Here is a 20,518-nt window from a genome sequence, read left to right on the forward strand (position 1 = left end):
AGAACTAAGGGTTATAAGGGATTATTGCGATAGGATGATGTGAAAACAGAAAGGATTTAAAAACAATGATGGAAGTTTTTACAGTATGGCTTAGCTCGGGACCAGCATTGGCTCACAAGTACAGGCAGCAGAAATGGGCAGGCCTGTTAGAAATGTACCGGATTAGGCAAATTATATATAACAGAGCATGCATGAGAGTTTCAGAAGCAGATGAACTGAGGGATATTGCAAGGTTGACAACAGGAAATCTCAACAATGGCAGGGAGGTGAGGTCCAAAATTCAGCTTAGGGTCAAATATGACAGCAAGGTTGTGAACCATCTGGTTTTGTTTCAGATGGTTGCCAGAGAAAGCAACGGAATCGCTGACTGGGGACAAGATGAATTTTGTTCATCCAGCAAAGGATGTCGTACAAACAATTATCAGATATCTTATAAATAGTGGAGGAAATCACAAAAAAATAGGGTCAGGGTAAAAGCTGAGTGTGAAGTATTTAGAAAAATGCTTGGCTGAAGATATGATTTGATTCCTCACTGATCAATCTGTAACAATGTTGGATTACTAATGATACACCTAACTAAGGAGTACCATTCAATAACTATGTGTCCTACACAAGTTACAATACAGTTGTTATTGCTTGCTTAATACAAGCATATATTACTTAAGAATAATGCTTACTTACATTTTTATTGAACCATTGGAAAACTTTTAATATGAACCTACTCAAGGTAAATCAAGATGCTTTAATCTCTTAATATACATTTCCTACTTTTGGGATTTATTTCCATTTTGTCATTCAACTTTTGGTGCTAAAACCTGCTGGCTGTGTAAGATGATTCAGTAAGGATAACACTTGAGGAAATTTGCATTCATCATCAGAAAGTGACGTTGGCCTAATCATTTTAGTCAAAGCACAAACCAAATGGGAATCTCTGCCAAAGTTAATCTTATTCTTTCATCAAGAATAAATTTCAGAAAATCTGTAGGTAATTGTTGCTATGACGATGTCATGAACAAGGGATGTGTCAATGCATTTGATATGATTCATTTATCTCCACAACACAGTTTAAAAAGGAAGAAATAAGGTTTGACAAACATTTCTTTTTACAAATGCACTCTGTACTGTGAATGGTGCTTGGAAAGATACGAGTTGCCTCGGGAAATTTTTGATGATAACTCTTGATAATAAGTACAATATTAGAAAGGAGCCCAACCATAACTCACCAGTCAGTAAAAATGTCTGCTTCTATCAATTACAAACAAGGTTATAAAATTATTATGCTTACTGATTCATTTACTGTACATACTAATCTGTCTAGTAAGTTTAAATTCCTGTGCTTAAAAAGTCAATTATGAAAAACTTCTACTTTTAATTCTATTCTGTCCATGAGGTGCTTTCATATTCATTTAGTGAAACCATTTCAGTGAATATATCCTGTTGTCAGGTCACAAGTCCTCTTTGCTCATGACTCCAACAATCTATACCATTTAAAAATAATTAAAGAGTTTTCAAGACATAGTCTGGTCCACGTGATAATTGAATATCAGACTTTCTGATTAGCTTTTCACGTGCCACTAGATACTTTGGAAGCCAACAAAGCAAATGACAAAAGTTGCAAAACTACCAAAGAGGCTATACTATCATTAATACTGAGTCAGTATGATGACTAAACCATGTACAAGATGAAATTGCTTTAAGCAAATTGTTGGTTCTTCTGAAAGATAAATATTTATGAAGATGATTTTCCTCAGAAAATTAGGACTGAACTCATTAAAATATAGATGAGGAAAATGTGAGGGAATAAAGATTTAAATACATGTCAAAATGTTTCCAAAAGTTTCAATGATATTCACAATACCAAGATTTTTTATTTCTGGATAAGCAATGAGCATTGGACCTCAACTCCCAAAATAAAACCTTTACCTCTTGAGCCTCACAAACCAAACATATCGCATAACATAGAAACATAGAAAATAGGTGCAGGAGTAGGCCATTCAGCCCTTCAAGCCTGCACTGCCATTCAGTATGATCATGGCTGATCATCCAACTCAGAACCCTGTACCTGCCTTCTCTCCATACCCCCTGATCCCTTTAGCCACAAGGGCCATATCTAACTCCCTCTTAAATATAGCCAATGAACTGACCTCAACTGTTTCCTGTAGCAGAGAATTCCACAGATTCACCACTCTCTGTGTGAAGAAGTTTTTCCTCATCTCGGTCCCAAAAGGTTTCCCCTTTATCCTCAAAATGTGACCCCTCGTTCTGGACTTCCCCAACATCGGAAACAATCTTCCTGCATCCAGCCTGTCCAATCCCTTTTGAATTTTATACTTTTCAATCAGATACCCCCTCAATTTCTGAATTCCAGAGAGTATAAGCCTAGTCGATCCAGTCTTTCATCATATGGAAGTCCTGCCATCCCACGAGTCAATCTGGTGAACCTTCTTTGTACTCCCTCTATGGCAAGGATGTCTTTCCTCAGACTAGGGGACCAAAACTGCATACAATACTCCAGGTGTGGTCTCACCAAGGCCTTGTACAACTACAGTAGTACCTCCCTTCTCCTGTACTCGAATCCTCTGCGATGAATGCCAGCATACCATTCGCCTTTTTCATCGCCTGCTGTACCTGGATGCCCACTTTCAATGGCTGGTGTACAATGACACCCAGGTCTCGTTGCACCTCCCCTTTTCCTAATCGGCCACCATTCAGATAATAATCTGTTTTCCTGTTCTTGCCACCAAAGTGGATAACCTCACATTTATCCACATTAAATTGCATCTGCCATGAATTTGCCCACTCACTTAACCTATCCAAGTCACCCTGCATCCTCTTAGCATCCTCCTCACAGCTAACACTGCCGCCCAGCTTCGTGTCATCCGCAAACTTGGAGATGCTGCATTTAATTCCCTCGTCTAAGTCATTTATATATATTGTAAACAACTGGGGTCCCAGCACTGAGCCTTGCGGTACCCCGCTAGTCACTGCCTGCCATTCTGAAAAGGTCCCGTTTATTCCCACTCTTTGCTTCCTGTCTGCCAACCAATTCTCTATCTACATCAATACCATACCCCCAATACCGTGTGCTTTAAGTTTGCACACTAATCTCCTGCGTGGGACATTGTCAAAAGCCTTGTGAAAATCCAAATAGTCATAGTCATATTTTATTGATCCCGGGGCAATATACCACATCCACTGGTTCTCCCCTATCCACTCTACTAGTTACATCCTCAAAAAATTCTATGAGATTCGTCAGACATGATTTTCCTTTCACAAATCCATGCTGACTTTGTCCGATGATTTCACCGCTTTCCAAATGTGCTGTTATCACATCTTTGATAACTGACTCTAGCATTTTCCCCACCACCGATATCAGGCTTACCGGTCTATAATTCCCCGGGTTTTCTCTCCCTCCTTTTTTAAAAAGTGGGGTTACATTAGCCACCCTCCAATCCTCAGGAACTAATCCAGAATCTAAAGAGTTTTGAAAAATTATCACTAATGCATCCACTATTTCTTGGGCTACTTCCTTAAGCACTCTGGGATGCAGACCCTGGGGATCTGGCCCTGGCCCTGGGGATTTACCTGCCTTTAATCCCTTCAATTTACCTAACACCACTTCCCTGCTAACATGTATTTCTCTCAGTTCCTCCATCTCACTAGACCCTCGGTCCCCTACTATTTCCGGAAGATTATTTATGTCCTCCTTAGTGAAGACAGAACAAAAGTAGTTATTCAATTGGTCTGCCATGTCCTTGTTCCCCATGATCAATTCACCTGTTTCTGACTGTAAGGGACCTACAGTTGTCTTAACCAATCTTTTTCTTTTCACATATCAATAAAAGCTTTTACAGTCAGTTTTTATGTTCCCTGCCAGCTTTCTCTCATAATCTTTTTTCCCTTTCCTAATTAAGCCCTTTGTCCTCCTCAACTGGACTCTGAATTTCTCCCAGTCCTCAGGTGTGCCGCTTTTTCAGGCTAATTTGTATGTTTCTTCTTTATAATTGATACTATCCCTAATTTCCCTTGTCAGCCACGGGTGCACTACCTTCCCTGGTTTATTGATTTGCCAAACTGGGATGAACAATTGTTGTAGTTCATCCATGCGATATTTAAATGCTTGCCATTGCATATCCACCGTCAACCCTTTAAGTATCATTTGCCAGTCTATCTTAGCTAATTCACGTCTCATACCTTCAAAGTTATCCTTCTTTAAGTTCAGAACCTTTTGTTACTGGATTAACTATATCATTCTATACTATATACAAACCCAACATTTGTAGTGTACTACGAGAGGGTGACATGAAGGGTGGCCAATAAGAATGGCAAGGCAGTATAGGGATCCAAGATTTGGTAGGGAATGAGTGGGGAGGGGTATTGGTATTTGTGCCCAGGGAAGGAGTAGGAACATTGGGACGAGTGGTACCTCATAGACTATAACAAAACTAAAAACAACTTCAATCACTCTTGCGGCTTTCATCTACATATTTTGCTCTTTGGTGAAGGTTTTTCTGAAGAGACAAAGGTCAGATTGAAATGATTTGTGGATGGTATTAACCCGTAAAGAAGCTTAAGTCACAGTTTATGCGGGTCAAAGATGACCTGGGACTTAGGCTGGCTTGTGTTTTCAGGATCCCCTGTGAATGCAGAGCAGCATACATCAGCCAAAAGGGATGCACAGTGGAAACCCACATCAAGGAGCACAGGAGGTGTATCCGTTTGGATTATCCAGAGAAATCAGCAGTAGCAGAACAATGCATTCGCAATGGCCAAAGCATTAACTTTGATGGCACAAGACTACTGTGCTGTGCCAATGGCTATTGGAACCACCTGGTAAAGGAAGCCATTAACATAAAACTAGTGGAAAAGAATTTTAACAAAGATGAAGGTCTTGCTCTAAGTAAAAACTGGACTTTGATTGTAAAAAAGGTGAAAGAGTGGAAACCTGACTGGATAAGACAAACCAACCAGAAGGGATGGACACAGGAGTGTAAATATCACTTAACCGGGCACCATCTCTGAAAAAGATGGCAGAGTTTGTCATCAAAGCAACAGTTATAATCGATACCTGTACCCGGCTTGAAATGTGAGAAGATTTTATTCATCATATTCATCAGGAGACCACTTGACCCTTTATCAAATTTGTGTTTCCATTATCTCCTCTATTACAAGAAATTGCCAAGTGATTCCCAACTACTGACAAAACTGAGACAGCCAGGGCTCACACTAACAATCAACAGGGAAGTCTAGATAACCTACTACACCATATGGGATAGAGCTTTGCATATGATTGTTTTAACAAAAAAAAGTCTAATCTTGTCCTGATCTGCTCTTTGATGATCTAAATTGTCAGTCCGAGTACATTCCAAAACTAGGGACATCATTTCATTTGACAATTCATTCCAAAACTCAGGTGCTACATTAGGATGGAATGTTAAACAGAAGCCCCTGTTGTAATTGTTCAGGTGGTTAAAAAGGAACATATAACATTCTCAATTGATATAGTACCCTGGTCAGTATCCAACCCCACATTCTCACAAAAACGTTAGTCTTGTATTCAACTCCACACAAATTGTCAGGTTCACTTGCAAACAGAACAGTGACAACAGTTCCAAATTAATCCATTGACTGTGAAGTGTTTTAAGGAAGTGCTGTATATATATATTTTTTTGTTTTTCCTTCTTCTCTTAATCAAGTCATTCTTTTCTTTGTCTCAGTTCCTCAGTGTGGTACCTGACAGTGAATTTCAATTTCATTACTGAGCAAGCATAAGAGAGAACAGTGATAATCTGCTATCTACCTACTGGCATTAATTGACAGGCTTTAATAGTATGACTAACTGGTACAGCCAGCAACATGTGCCTAATTGCCTTTATTGATCTTTGTCTACTGACCCCAGACTCTGCTCTTTTCCCACATATTGCACTGGCTTCATGGAACCCATATCTAAAGTAAGCCTCAAATCATTAATCATATGAATGAATACAATAAGTTTCTACCCACATATTAAGTCCCCATTTCAAATTTGAGTCTGAATAGTTTCACTTACTGGCTACTCGTCCATAAGACCCAGCTCAAAACTGATGAAATTTGTTTTTTTACTGGATCGATATAGTCGCCAGTGGAGAACTACAATCCAACTACTTTTCCTGGATTTGCATCCAGCTACCTCTGAATCTTGGTGTCCACCTTGTATATAGCAACATGGTGTATTATTTGGTAACCTGTGAAAATTATCGCTTGGAAACACTAACACTTCAGCTCAGTGTGTAAAATGTATTTCCTATGGATAGTTTTAATCTAATTCAAAGGATCATTTATTATCAAAGTACGTATCTATATACTACTCTGAAATCGTCTTCTACAGACAGCCACGAAAAAAAAGAAAGAACATGAGAGTTGTTCAAAGAGAAACATCAACCCCACCCCCGCACAAAAAAGAACAGTATCCCTATCATCAGCCCCCAAACTCCCTTCCCCTGTACTAAGTGGAACAAGAGCATCAACCCCCCCCAAAACCCCTCCCTCAACAAAAAGAACAAAAATATTGACTCCCAAACAACCCCTCCCCGCACAAACAGAATGGATAGAAATAGGTGTAAAAACACAAAATATGAAAACCATAAGTCTGGAAAAAGTCCACAGTAACTGATGTTACTCTGAACACTGACCCACATGATGCTCCCTAACTGGAATGTGAAGTTCTAAAATATAAATTAATCAAACCAAATTTAGGAAAACTGCTTATAGTAATTTGTGGAAAGTAGCCATATTGAAGAATGTGATTCCATTATTAAACTACAGTATATCTTAATCTGAACATTAGAAAGAAAATATAATTTGAAGTTGCAATGACTTCATTGGAAGAAACACGGTTTGACAATAAAGTGATGAAGATGAAATTAAATAAAATTTAAAGTCATAAAAATGACGAGGATTCCATCTTCACTCAATACATTACCTACAAATTTAAACCCGCAACTATTCCATTATCCAATGATTCATTTTTCGTTGTTCCATTTCTCTTCTTTCCCCCGGAATAAAGCTTTGTCTTTGATCTTATAATCACCAAATATAAAAATTGGAATTGAAATAAATTACAGCTGCATCATGTAGAATTATAAACAAAGTTGCAAATTAAAAAGCCATTTTTGCCCAAATAAGTCAAATTCTTATTAAAGAACAGAACAACTTGGAATATTACAAGGTTTAAGCAGTGTGTTCAAAGAGCAAAAAAAAATGAGGGAGAGGGAGATGGAGAGATGGACAGGGAGAGGGAGAGAGGGAGGGGGAGGGGGAGGGAGAGGATATTTTAGGTTCTTATGTCTTCTCTTTTTGATTGGCCTTGTGTGAAATGCCCTTGAACAAAATGTTTATGGGTCCTCAGCATCCCTTCATTTTAACAAATCTTTATGGGCACTATTCAATCTTTTAAGCATTCTTGTCATTAGCAAGCTCTTGCAACTGAGGCACTGACTAGGTTTGATGGAAATAAATTTATACTGCTCTGTTTCATGGAACCTCCTTAGCAGGGTTAAACTCAAGTGACCAGTCCAGATGAAGGATCTCAATTCGGAATGTTAACCATCTATTTCTGTTTACAGAGGCTGACTGTCTGAATGAATCCCTTCAGCAGCTTGTTTTTCTTTGTGCCCGTCAGTCAGCTTTTATTTTGCACACCAAACATACATCTACCTTTCCTCCTACTATGATAGTGAAGGAGGCCATTCAGCCCATCAAGTCTTTATGCAATTGCCTTATTCTCACTCTTTCTCTCTTTATTTCTCTCCACCTCAATTCCCCTCATTTTCCTTGTAACTCTGCAATTTACTCCCTTTCATATGCCCAACCAGACCTCATTTTTCCATTTATCTAAAAAAAAATGTAAAGATTAATTACATTATAAGCAACTCATTGGAAGGTATCTAATCAGTGTTATTGTGTCTTAGTATCAGTATCATAGATTGCATCTTCACTAATGAGTAACCGTTCGTCAGTGAGTATTTGCTCATCTTGCCTAGAATATTTGCCTTTAGAAATAAATTAAGGTTTAAAATTCAGAGTAGAGCGGGATGGAAAGGAACTGAAATTATTTAGTCTCTTCTGCCACCTCCCCTTGTCTATTGTTTTCGTTCTAGGTCTCTTTATCTAAGGAAGGATGTTTTTGTAATGGAGAGCAGTGGATGTTCATCGTATTAGTTCCTGGAATGGCAGCATTGACGCATGGAGAGATTTGGACATTTCAGCTCATCTTCACTGGAGTTCAGAAGAAAGAGAAGGCACCTCATTGGAAGTCATGAAATCCTGACAGGGCTGGACAGACAGAGAGAGTTAGAATATTGCAGGGAAGTCCAGAACCAGGAGTCACATCCTCAGAATCCGAATCAGGTTTAATATCACCAGCATATGTGAAATTTGTTGTCTTTGCAGCAGCAGCATAATGCAATACAAAAGAGAAAAATGAAACAGAATTACAGTAATTACTCATACACACATCCTCACACAAACACATATAAAATAGTTAAATTAAATAAGTAGCACAAAAATAAAAATAGTGAAGGAGTGTTCTTGGGTTCAATGTTTATTAGAAATCGGATGGCAGAGGGGAAGAAGATGTTCCTGAATCGTTAAGTGTGTGCCTTCAAGCTCACACTCAATGATCAGAACTGTAGGAATGATTGTGCTAAACTCTGAACTGCAGTCAATAAACAACATCCTGACATAGGTACTTGTATTACCCAGGTGATCCAAGACCACGTGAAGAGTCAGTGAGATCACCTCTGCTGTGGACCTATTGTGGCTATAGGGAAATTGCAGTGGGTCCAGGTCCTTGCTGGGACACGGGTTAGTTCTAGCCAGCACTAACCTGGGGACCTGGTTGGCCATTTCGGATGGTGAGATGAAGAAATTTCATCATCCAGTGAGTGCTGAACCTGGAGAATTCTCAATCACTGAAGGTACAGATGACAAATTCATAAATATATTCAAAAAAAGAGTTATATATAGAAAAACAATAACTGAAAGGTTCAAGAGATTATGGGGAGAAAACAGAAATGGGGCAATAAGTTTAGCCTGCTCTTCCATTCAATATAATCATTTAAATGGATGGCAGACAATAGATGTCATGTCATATAGGTCAGTGTTAATAAATCAGATTGTGAGGCTGAGATGGTCGAATGGCGTACTCCTACTCCTACACCTATTGTTTTATGGCTCAGTTCTATCATGTTCTTCCCTACTTGTTTCTGTACAATCAGTTCATAATGGCTCCAACCTTTCCATGTTCCGAACTGTTTTCCAAACATGCTACCAAGCTATCAAGACTATTTTCAATACAATATTCTGTCCCTCCATTTCTTAATGGATCCTTTCAGCTAATGGATGCAGGAAACTTTCATTCAACCAGTCAAATTGGATTCAAGCCTAAATATCAATGGGCTGAACCTCTGGGGTACATTCATTTCCACTTTCAACACAGTTTACGTCTGTGAAACAGATCACTGCCAGCCTGTAATATTCTGGATCTAAAGAGCGAGGTCTTGGTTGGCCCCAGGGCAAATAGCAGCAATTTGCTGTTGAATTTACAGCACTTTCTACAAAGCTTTGGCTCATTTTGCCTCAATTTGTACCTAGCATTCGCCAGTTCACTTTAAGATGGAAAAGAGAAAGTGTAAAGGGGATGTACAGAGCAAGATTTTCAGAATCAGAATCAGGTTTAATATCACCAGCGTATGTCATGAAATTTGTTGTCTTTGTGGCAGCAGTACAAAGCAATACATAATAATAGAAAAGATGTCATCACAAGAAAACAATGTCAAGAAAACAACCTCTCCTTCAATGTCACAGAAACAAAGGAGCTCATTGCGGACTACAAGAGGATCGGAGACAGGCTCACCCCTACTGACATCAATGGATCTGGGGTTGAGAGGATGAACAGCTTCAAGCTCTACAGTATACACATCACTGAGGACCTCACTTAGTTTATTCAAACCAGCTGTGTGGTGATAAAAGCACAACAGCACCTCTTTCACCTCAGACAGTTGATGAAGTTCAGCAGGAGTCGCCAAATCCTAAGAACTTTCTACAGGGGCACAATTGAGAGCATCCTGACTGTCTGTATCACTGCCTGGTATGGGAACTGTACTTCCCTCAATCGCAGGGCTCTGCAGAGTGGTGTGGACAGCCCAGCGCACCTGTGAATGTAAACTTCCCACTATTCAGGACATTTACAGCGACGGGTGCATAAAAAGGGCCCGAAGGATCATTGGGGACCCAAGTCACCCCAACCACAAACTGTTCCAGCTGCTACCATCTGGGAGACGGTATCGCAGAATTAAAGCCAGGACCAACAGGCTCAGGGACAACTTCTTCCACCAGGCCATCAAACTGATTAATTCACTCTGACACAATTATATTTATAAGCTATATTGACTGTTCTGTTGTATATCTTACTGTACATATTATTTATTACAAATTACTATAATTTGCACATTCAGATGAAGATGTAACATAAAGATTTTTACAAGTATGTGAAAGATGTAAGAAATAAAGTCAATTAATTTAAATCTGATTCATAGTGTGTGTATATATATCCATCTATATACATACACACACACACACACACACACCCACATATATGTATTTAAATTAAGTAAGTTGTGCAAAAACAGAAATAAAAGAAACAATGAGATAGTGTTCATGAGTTCAATGTCCATTCAGAAATCAGATGGCAGAGGGGAAGATGCTGTTCCCAAATCGTCGCGTGTGTGCCTACAGGCTTCTGTACCTCCTCCCTGCTAATAACAATACAAACAAGACATGACCTGGATGATGGAGGTCGTTACTGATGTATGCTGTCTTTTTGAGGCATTGCTCTTTGAAGATGTCCCAGATACTATGGAGGCTAATGCCTATGATGGAGCTGATTAAGTTTACAGTTCTTTGCAGCTTATTTCGATCCTATGCAGTAGTCCCCTACCCCACATACCAGACAGGGATGCAGCCAGTTAGAATGCTCCCTATGGGACGAGTTGTGAGTACCTTTGGTGACATGCCAAATCCCCTCAAACTCCTAGTGAAATATAGCCGCATCATGCCTTCCTTGTAGCTGCATTGATATGTTTGGTTCAGGATTGGTCCTCACAGAGATTTTGACACCCAGGAACTTGAAATTGACTGATGTGTGTTCCCTCATCTTACCCTTTCTGAAGTCCACAATCAGCTCTTTGGTCTTAATGATATTGAGTGCAAGGTTGTCACTGCAACGCCACTCAACTAGCTGATAAATCTCACTTTTTACATGGAGACTGACAGGTGCCTGGAATGCGCTGCCAGGAGAGTGATGGAAGCAGAATCAACAATGGCATTTAAGAGGATAGGTATGTGAATAGTCAAGGAGTGGAGGTATATGGATCTTGTACAGTACATACAGAAGGGATCAGTTTAGATTAGCATGCTGATGATACAACCATTGTTGGCAGAATCTCAGATATGACATGAGGGTGTACAGGAGTGAGATAGACAGATAGATACTTCACTGATCCCAAAGGAGATTACAGTGTCACAGAAGCATTACAAGTGCACAGATATTCAAATACACAAATATTAGAAGAGAAGATATACAGCTAGTTGAGTAGTGTCACAGCACCAGCCTTGCACTCTTCGTCAGAAAGACCAAAGAGCTGATTGTGGACTTCATGAAGGGTGAGACAAGGAAACACACACCAGTTCTCATAGAGGGATCGGAAGTGGAGTGAGCGAGCAATTTCAAGTTCCTGGGTGTCAATGTCTCTGAGTCTCTAACCTGTTCCCAACATAGCGATGCATCTATAGAGAAGGCAAGACAGCGGCTATATTTCATTAGGAGTTTGAGTTGATTTGGTACATCACTTAACACACTCACAAATTTCTACAGATGTTCCATGGAGCGCATTCTAACTGGCTATATCACCATCTGGTATGGAGGTGGCAGTGGCAGGGGGTGGGGGCGGGGGGCTACTGGACAGGATCGAAGTAAACTGTGGAGAGTTGTAAAATTAGTCAGCTCAATCATGGGCACTAGCCTCTAGTCTCCGTAGTATTGAAAATATCTCCATGTGGTGCCTCAAAAAGGCAGCATATGGACGTGAACTCATGAACACTACCTCACTATTTTTTTTATTTCTGTTTTTGCACTACTTACTTAATTTAACAGATATATATATATATATATCTCATGGATTGCATTGTACTGCTGCCGCTAAGTTAATGAATGTCATGACAACTGCCGGTGATATTAAACCTGATTCTGAATCTGATTCAGCAGAGATATTGTGGGACGAAGGGCCGATTGCTGTACTGCACTGTTCTATGTCCTAATCCACCCACAATAGATGAAATAGCGCTGGTATATATAATGAGGAATCATGAAACACTTTTTTTCCCCCATGCAAGAACTTACCATACCAATAATAAAACTACAGGTGAGTCATGAATCATTCCCTGGTTCTCAGTTACAAAGCTGATCATCTTTCTTGGCATCTCCTCATATACGCATGTTGAACAAAGAAATAACTTGTCAAAAATTAGATGTTTTAATTTTAACTGAGAGCAATATGGATTAGGGTGAGTTTAATAGCATTACTGTGATGGTTTCTACTCACAGCACCATCTGTTCTTTCCAAAATGATAACACTAGATAATATAGAGTCTTCTGGAAAACAATATTAGAACATCAAACAGAATAACAAGTGTTAACTGTGGACTGGTAAAGGGTGTATTTTGTAAATGACCTTTAACTGAACTACGTCAAATAGATGCGAAAAGGTAATTAGCATTTTGCATTTTGTCACAGATGGTCTCTTGAATTACTGAATTCTGGGATTCAACACTGGTACTGTAGCTTGAACACTACCACACTGAATTAATTTAATCTATCTCTCATTTCTTTATATTAGTTTATATTATGTTGCTGTTTTATAAGCTGACATAATTATTAAAGATTAGTTAAAATTTAGAATAATTTACAACTCCAGTGGCACCATTGGTTTTGTCAAATGTCCAATTGCACATAAATGAGAAAAGTCAGGATGAATTAATGTCCACAAAAAGAACGTATGATTTATTTATTAACTGTATGTCAGTGAAATGAACCTTCAGTCTTTAAGCTTGGAAGCCACCCTTATGAGCGTTGACAATTTATTTTCAATAACCACGTGCTAACATCAAGATCTATTTTCTCTGACTGGCATTCCCCGTGGGAATGTAGAACAGCTCTGGGTTAAACCATGAAATGAGCTCTGAACATGTCAACTTCAATTAGGAATAGACTGAAGATGTGTGACTTTAAATGAAGATTGTACAAAGTTAAATCCATGTGTTTACACAGTGACCAGTTTACTGATTACTATTCTAATTAGCTTTCATTTTTGTTTCCCTTGTTAAGAATCCCATTAAAATATGTTCAGTTACAACTTCATAGTTTCATTTACTTAAACGAGATTAAGCATTTTGGCAGTGGTCCAAATTGATTGCTGGAACTGAATCCCTGTTAACTCATTTATCTTGCTTTGAGCAGATTTACTTCAAATATTCAGATGGCTATGGATGTTTCTGTGCTGTTATATAAACTTGAATTCCACTCTGCAACTGGGGAGTTAAACCAATAATCAAATCCATGGTGCTAATAAAAAAGCATAGGTGACTATGAAACAACTGGATTGTCAAAAATAAACAGTATTTTCACTAACATCTTTCAGGAAATCTTGCGATCTTTACCCATTCTATATGTGGCTCTTAACTGATTTATGTAATGGACTGAGAAGCAATTCGTTTTGGTATTAGCTAACATTAATAAATGCCGACCAGTAAATACCCACAACCGTTGCAAACAAAACATCAGAATATTTTCTTTTAAAAATCAAGATTACCCTGAAAGTGTTAAATCATCAATTTTAAGTTTTAAACGGTGCAGTTTCAATTGATCTGTTTAGCTGTAGGTTGCAGCCACGAGGGTGTATAGGAAGGAGCACATATGCCCTGTACACATCTTGTTGCCAGGAGGGAAGACATTATAAAATGGGAGAGGAGTTTACATTCTGAAATAAAACTGTGAGCTACCTCAGCAGCACGGGACCATGATATAAACCAGAACATTCATGGCAAGAAGGGAGCCCTTTGATTTGCGTGGAAATAAACGGTTTAAAAACAGTTCCTAAAATGGTACTGAGCAATGCATGGGATTTTTTTTCCGTTTCCTCCCTTTCATTTTTTTTTGACTCACCGGGTAGCACCAGCCAGCCAAGAGACCAGATTTCAGAGCAAAGGAGATGGCGGTCGCCATGGCAACCCGAGCCGGAGCTGCGCAGCCAAGCGAAGCGCGTGCGCGAGGGAAGCGGCGCGTGACCACGCGTGCACTTGGGCCCCCTCCCTGTCAATCACAGCGTGCCTTTCCACCAAAATTAGTTTTTAATGCAGCAAAACTGTTTCCTCTGGAGGCGCAAATAAATGGGGGGCAAAACGCCATCAAATATTCCTGAAGTGATTGTGTTATCCGGTCACTGAAACTGTTGCTGCAGTTATTACATAACCACGTGTTTACTGATCGAACTGACTGAAATAGCGTGAACATTAAATCCACGCAAATAAAGTGTAAACGTCCCCCCGGCCCCCATAATCAGAAGCTATTGCTCTTCACTGGCTGACTTGTCTCCCATGTAAATTCTGCGACATTTCATACGTGCATGGATGTCACTGTTTCCAGTGCCCCTTCTTCGGTTGGTTAAATATTATGTCTGCTAACTTCCTTTTACAAATTCCCCTTAAAGGAACACTCCAATCACGTCCTTCGGAACCGCCTTTCATCCTCACAATGTAAAAACAAAAACCGCTTCTACTCTATCTACTCTACGTTATCGGCGTTCATCAACAGTGAATTAATATTAATTTGCCGTTGTGACTAAAAGGTGACATTCCCGAGCCAACAATTAAGCTTTACCGGGAAAGACTTCTAGCAAGATACAATCAATAGACTGTGAACGTGAAACCAGGAAAAAAGATTCTTGATAATATCCCCATCTTCCATTCTTGTTTGGCATAATCAGGTCGATAATATTAATACTCACAACGGTACCTTTGCATGAGGTGAGGTGTTACGGTGTTTGATATTAGTTCAGAAATTTCTAAACTCAACTTCTGAGATGTTAGGATATACAGTTTTCTTCTTCTTCTGTGCGTCTTCCTCTTAATTAAATGACATATCTACTGCCCGGAGTGAAGGGACTTTCTTTGCAATTACCATGATCGCCGTGATTTAAATCTGCTTTGTTAAAGAGAGCTCACTGCCCCTTCTGAAAGTCCTATTGCAACAGGTTGCAACTGCAGATCCATATCGAAGAATCTACTTAATAAACATTGAACGGTCGCAGAAGTAATTGTTATCTGCCACCCATGAATCGCAAATTGAAACTGCGGCCATTGCAATCGCCCCTGAAAACAGCTCAGATTTAATATGACTATTGGATCAAAAAGTGAATCAAGACTATTTATAGGCAACGTTGTTCTTTAGCTTTCCAGATACGAATATGCAATGCGAAGTAAGAATTCGTCCAACTTCTTTGAGGAAGATCTCAAATAATTTTGCTAGGTAGTTATAATCGCTTTCAAAAATAAAGTGGTTGTGCTTATTATAGCGTATTATATCAGCACATGCTGATTAGAATAGTCAGTACAAATTAAATACGGTAAATTTCTCCAAATATAGCTGGTTTAGATTGCCGCAATTAATAGGGAGTCTAACGACAGATTCCCCCTCCCCCCAAGTCATCCAATGTCACCCACAGCCCATAATCAACATCTCAGAACTCACTACTGGTACAAACTTAACTGGACGAAACAAAAAAAAACCTGCTGTTGCTATTGTGGTCAAAGGCTGAACATGCCCAGCCTCCACAAAGACTTTATAGATCTACCAAGGCACAAGGCAGGAGTGTGGTGGAATTATTTCCTCGTGTCTGAATGTACACAACTCCAACAACACACAGAAAGTTTAATACCATCCAGGTCTATGCAACCCAATTCTTAATTATTCACTCCTCCGGCTTCCGTGTGCGCCCCCCGCCCGAGGCACTGCGGCGCCCCGGCGGATCCCCTTCAACTCAACTTCCCAAATATTTAACTGAGGTTCATGAGGCTATCAACCCGCACACCATCAGCATCTGGAAACCTACTGCAATTGCTTCATGGAGGCTGCATCTAAATCCTGGACTTCCCTACCTAACAACATGGTGGGAGTACCTTCACAACACAGCAAGGAAACTAGCTCAGCGCCACCTTCTCAAGGCCAATCAGGATCTGCGAATACCGTGCACAAATGGAGAAAGGAATACGGAACAAGCTGAATGGCATCAAACTGCGCGAGTGAAGCGGCGGCGCGGGGGGGGGGGGGCGCAATAACACGAACAAGTGTAGCATCTCAGTGCCGGTGTTGAGTTTGCATACATGAATGGCCGTGCAACCTGTAACACTTTCCATTGAGGAAAAACGAAAATACCCGGCCAGGTTAGCGTAAACACTGCTTAGTTTAGCTTTGGGCAACCTCTTCAAGCACTGAGACAAAATAATAATTAAATCAATAATCGGCAGGAAAATTGTGCCTTGCCCTCCCCAAACCCGTCCCTATTCAGCTGTTTCCCTCTCCCTGTTGTTTCTTACCCTCGCAGCTCTGGAAGAGTACGGATCCTCAAAAAGTGCCCATATCCTCGGTTGCCACCTCTTCCAGCGGCTGATCTTACCGCCGCCCCCGGGACTGCACTCCTCGATGCCCAGTCGCTTGTTGAGTTCCTCTTCGTCCTCGCCGTCTTGAACCTCCCCGGTCAGGAGATCGGGCGCCTCGAAGATGTCGAGGGCTTCCTCGGCGTCCCGGTGTTGCCTGTAAGTCATCCAGCAACAAGGTTCCACGTCGGTCTCGTCAATACCCCAGAAGGCCAGTTCCTCTTCGAAAAGTGGCCCGCACACATCGGCCGGGCAGTGCAGTTTGCCCGTCCGGTAGTAGTTGAGGACATAAGCGAAGACCCCCGGGTGCCGGTCGAAAAAATACTGGTTCACTCTGGGGTCATATTCGGGGTTGCTTTGCCCATCGGAGTCGGCGAGCAGCGCTAGCCTGGTCCCGGGAAGGGTTTTTAACGTGTTCCTGTAAGTTTCGTGCCGAGTTCCCCCCACGTTGAGAACTATTCTCTCGTTCCCTTCGATCTTGCCCATCTCTCCGGCTCAGACATGACTCGGAAAAAGAGACCCGCTGCAGTGAAATATTTCTTTCTCTCTTTTTTTTTCTTTGGAATGGGGAGGGGTGAATGGGATTTTTTGTTGTTGTTGTTGTTGTTGTTTTCGCCTGTTAATGTTTTCCCGCGGCAAACCAGGGCCAAATCGATGGCAAAGCTGAACGCTGAGCCCCCTTCTGTGGCGTTCCCGGTCGCCGCATGCAGACAGCCAGGCGAGCTGGTGAAGGCAAACGAAATGACACTGCTGCTCAGAATTGACCAGTTCCCTTTCCTCCCTCCTTGGGAGTGCGACCGACCTCTGAGAGTGAAAGAGCGAGGAAAGTGATCGCCTTATTTTCTGAAAGTACGTGACCGTGTTTTCCTTGCAGGGAGAAGGCAGCAGACAACACCCTGCTCCCGAAGCCCACGTAATGCCTCGGTGTTATGTTTTAGCATCACCTCTTCCTGTTATTTACAAATTGCCTCTGAAGGTCGCTGACAATGCGAGCATGGGTGCAGAGAGAGGACCAAGCATTTTTTGTTGAAAAAAAATAATAATACTGGTTGCACAAAGCCTGGTATCCGGGCTATTGTCAAAGCTGAACTAACACCCGACAACTTGTTGGATTGAGACCGTTACGCACGTTTTTTCCCCCCTCGTTAACCCCCTTCCCTCCACTACCAATCACTCCTGCTCACCTCTGAGATCGCGGTCTATTCTTGAGAGACACCCGCTTCCTAAACTGCCTATCGAGGTACACGCATTATTTGTGTAAGACGCCAGTGTTTCACTACCCTTTGCAATGACTGTATAAACCGCAGCCGATTCACGCGAAAACCGTCAATGGAGGATTCCACCAAAATATGAATTAAAACAACGATATATGTCGGGAGTCTCGCTTAGCACATATCAGAATATTAAAAACAATGTGTGTTAACCCTGTAGCGACCGGTAGTGTTAAACTTTGGTAGTTCCCAAGCACCAGACTGCCCGCTCAACAGATGGAGGCAAAGCGGCCTCTAGCTACAGGTGAGTCTTGTTGCCAACTCGCGGCGGCCTGCGCTGGTATTACAATAAAGGATTCGCCCTGTACAATGCATTTGATCCCACACTTTGTGAACGCGCGTGATGGTGGCTCAGTTTCTGTGGGGCCCGCTCCTTCAGCGGAGCATCAGTTGCAGAATACTGTAGAAATTCGCACCGCGCGTCGTCAGCTGTTATTAATAGGCCCTCGCAACACATTTCGCGGTTCTGTTAAGAAGCCCTAAATACAGCCTAATACTCGTCTTGCCAGTGGAGATAGGAAACCACATAAATTATTTCTAAATATGAACTCAGAATGTGAAAGCTAATGGGATGTGAGAAATTAAGTTAAGTCCCACTGAAACCCCCCAGTTGCACAAAATAAGCATCGGACTTGGATCTAGGTCAGTGGTTTCTGCAATTATGCAGTTAGTTCCCACTCGGTGCGACAGGGATACCACCTTCCACACCCCCTCCCACCCCCACCTTTTCCTCTGAGCTTTCCAGCTCTGTGTAATTTTTAAAGCGCCAACAAAATTCCCATGATTAAATCATGGAATCTTCTGAGTAATTGTTGGATGAGGACTAAATTACTTAAAGTGTCGTTGTAAAGTCACAACGTCTCGTTGCTAAGTGAAAACTGAGGTCAGGGCTCAACCGTGGATTATTCATGGTCTACAGACCTGTAGATGATCACATTTATTAACAAATTTCTATAGAGGTACAGTGGAGAGCATACTAACTGGCTGCATCACCGTCTGGTATGGGGCGGGGAAGGGGGTGTGGGGGCTAACTACAGATAATCTAAGTAAGCTGCGGAGAGTTGTAAGTTTAGTCAGCTCCATCACGGACACTAGCCTCCTCAGCACCCAGGCCATCTCTTTCCCCCTCTGTCATCCGATTTCTGAATGGACATTGACCCTATGAACACTACCTCATTTTTTTTTAATTTCCGCTTGGCACTCCTTATTTAATTTAACTATTATTCACAGTTTTAATTTTATTATTATTATGTATTGGATTTTACTGCTGCAGCAAAGACAACAAATATCATGACACTTGCTGGTTTTATTAAACCTGATTCTAATTATTTTCTCCTGTGTGATCCGGTAATCTAAATGTGACACTCAACATGGATGGTAAAGTGTAACAGGTAGGAGATACATTGATAGAAGTGGAAAGTCCTGAAAATGTTTCAGTAGATCAGGAAGCACCTGTAAAGATCCTAATTTGAAGAAGGGTCTCTGACCTGAAATGTTTCTCTTTGCCAAATGCTGCTGTTTGCTGAGGTATTCTTTCTAGCGTTTTCTATTTTTATTTTGGATTTACAACTTCTACAATTTTATTTTGACGTTCTGGAGGTGCAGTAACGTTACAGAGCACCAGATTTTAAGTCAAGCTCGGAAATATGATCAGTTTCCCAATTCATCTCTGAATGGGGCACTCACTATTTCTGCACCAGCTCTCTCTCTCTTCCACCTACATCACTGCCACCTCCCTGCATCACTACACTTTGCAAATTCTCATCATTAATAACGTTGAAGACATACTGTTCATTTTGGTTCCGTAAGATCCATATCGAAGGGTGTAAAGTCCCCAGGAAGAAAGCTCTGCTCAGCCTGTATTGCACAGACAATGTGACAACAACCAACCAACAGTAGCTGCAGAATCAGTTTGTTTCCTGTTGTGATTTATAGCCATCCAGAGATGTTTGGTTTCTCTACCAGTAGACCCCAGGACTATTTTGAATGAACAGGAGGTTCAGAATCTAATTATAAACTAAATTGTTTTAGACCATAAGACATGGGAGCAGAATTAGGCCATTCAATCCATCAAATCCATCTTGGCTGATTTACTATCCCTCTCAGCCCCATTCTCCTGCCTTCTCCCCATAACCTTTGACACCCTTAATAATCAAGAACCTATTTTTAAGCCTCTTTAAATATACCCAAATGATTTGGCCTACACAACCAACAGGTTGTTTGGATCTGTTGCAAGCATAAGCTGAAAACTATTCAGTTTTCTTCATTTGCATTCTAGAATCAACATTTTAGGATCTGAGTTATGAGTCTACAGTCTGTAGATGTAGCTTTTGTATGTTTATACTCAGAGAGCAAGCTCTAATGTTCTTGGCATTCACCAAGATATATGAGAACGTTAGGGATGAGTGGAGGGAAGAATATGGAGGGTCTCAAAATGTTCTTCACGTTATGTGATTCCTATTTACCAGGTAGGCACATGGATGATGGAAAAAGGGGAT

At 40.9% G+C, this 20,518-nt stretch overlaps 1 protein-coding gene across 4 annotated transcripts in view; it reads right to left on the reverse strand.

Moving 5' to 3' along the window:
* Positions 1-18,046, reverse strand: part of LOC134351502 (potassium voltage-gated channel subfamily C member 2-like) — a 362,430-nt gene extending 344,384 nt beyond the window's left edge. For all 4 annotated transcript variants that reach the window (XR_010019161.1, XM_063057735.1, XM_063057734.1 and 1 more), the window contains exon 1: positions 16,690-18,046. Coding sequence is in view for 3 of the 4 variants with exons in the window: in XM_063057735.1 (XP_062913805.1) it covers positions 16,690-17,235 (546 nt within the window). In the remaining variant the exon portion in view is untranslated. The remainder of the gene's footprint in view (positions 1-16,689) is intronic.
* Positions 18,047-20,518: the final 2,472 nt, after the last annotated feature.

Source organism: Mobula hypostoma, chromosome 9 (assembly GCF_963921235.1).
Source record: "Mobula hypostoma chromosome 9, sMobHyp1.1, whole genome shotgun sequence".
NCBI classification, from domain to species: Eukaryota; Metazoa; Chordata; class Chondrichthyes; order Myliobatiformes; family Myliobatidae; genus Mobula; species Mobula hypostoma.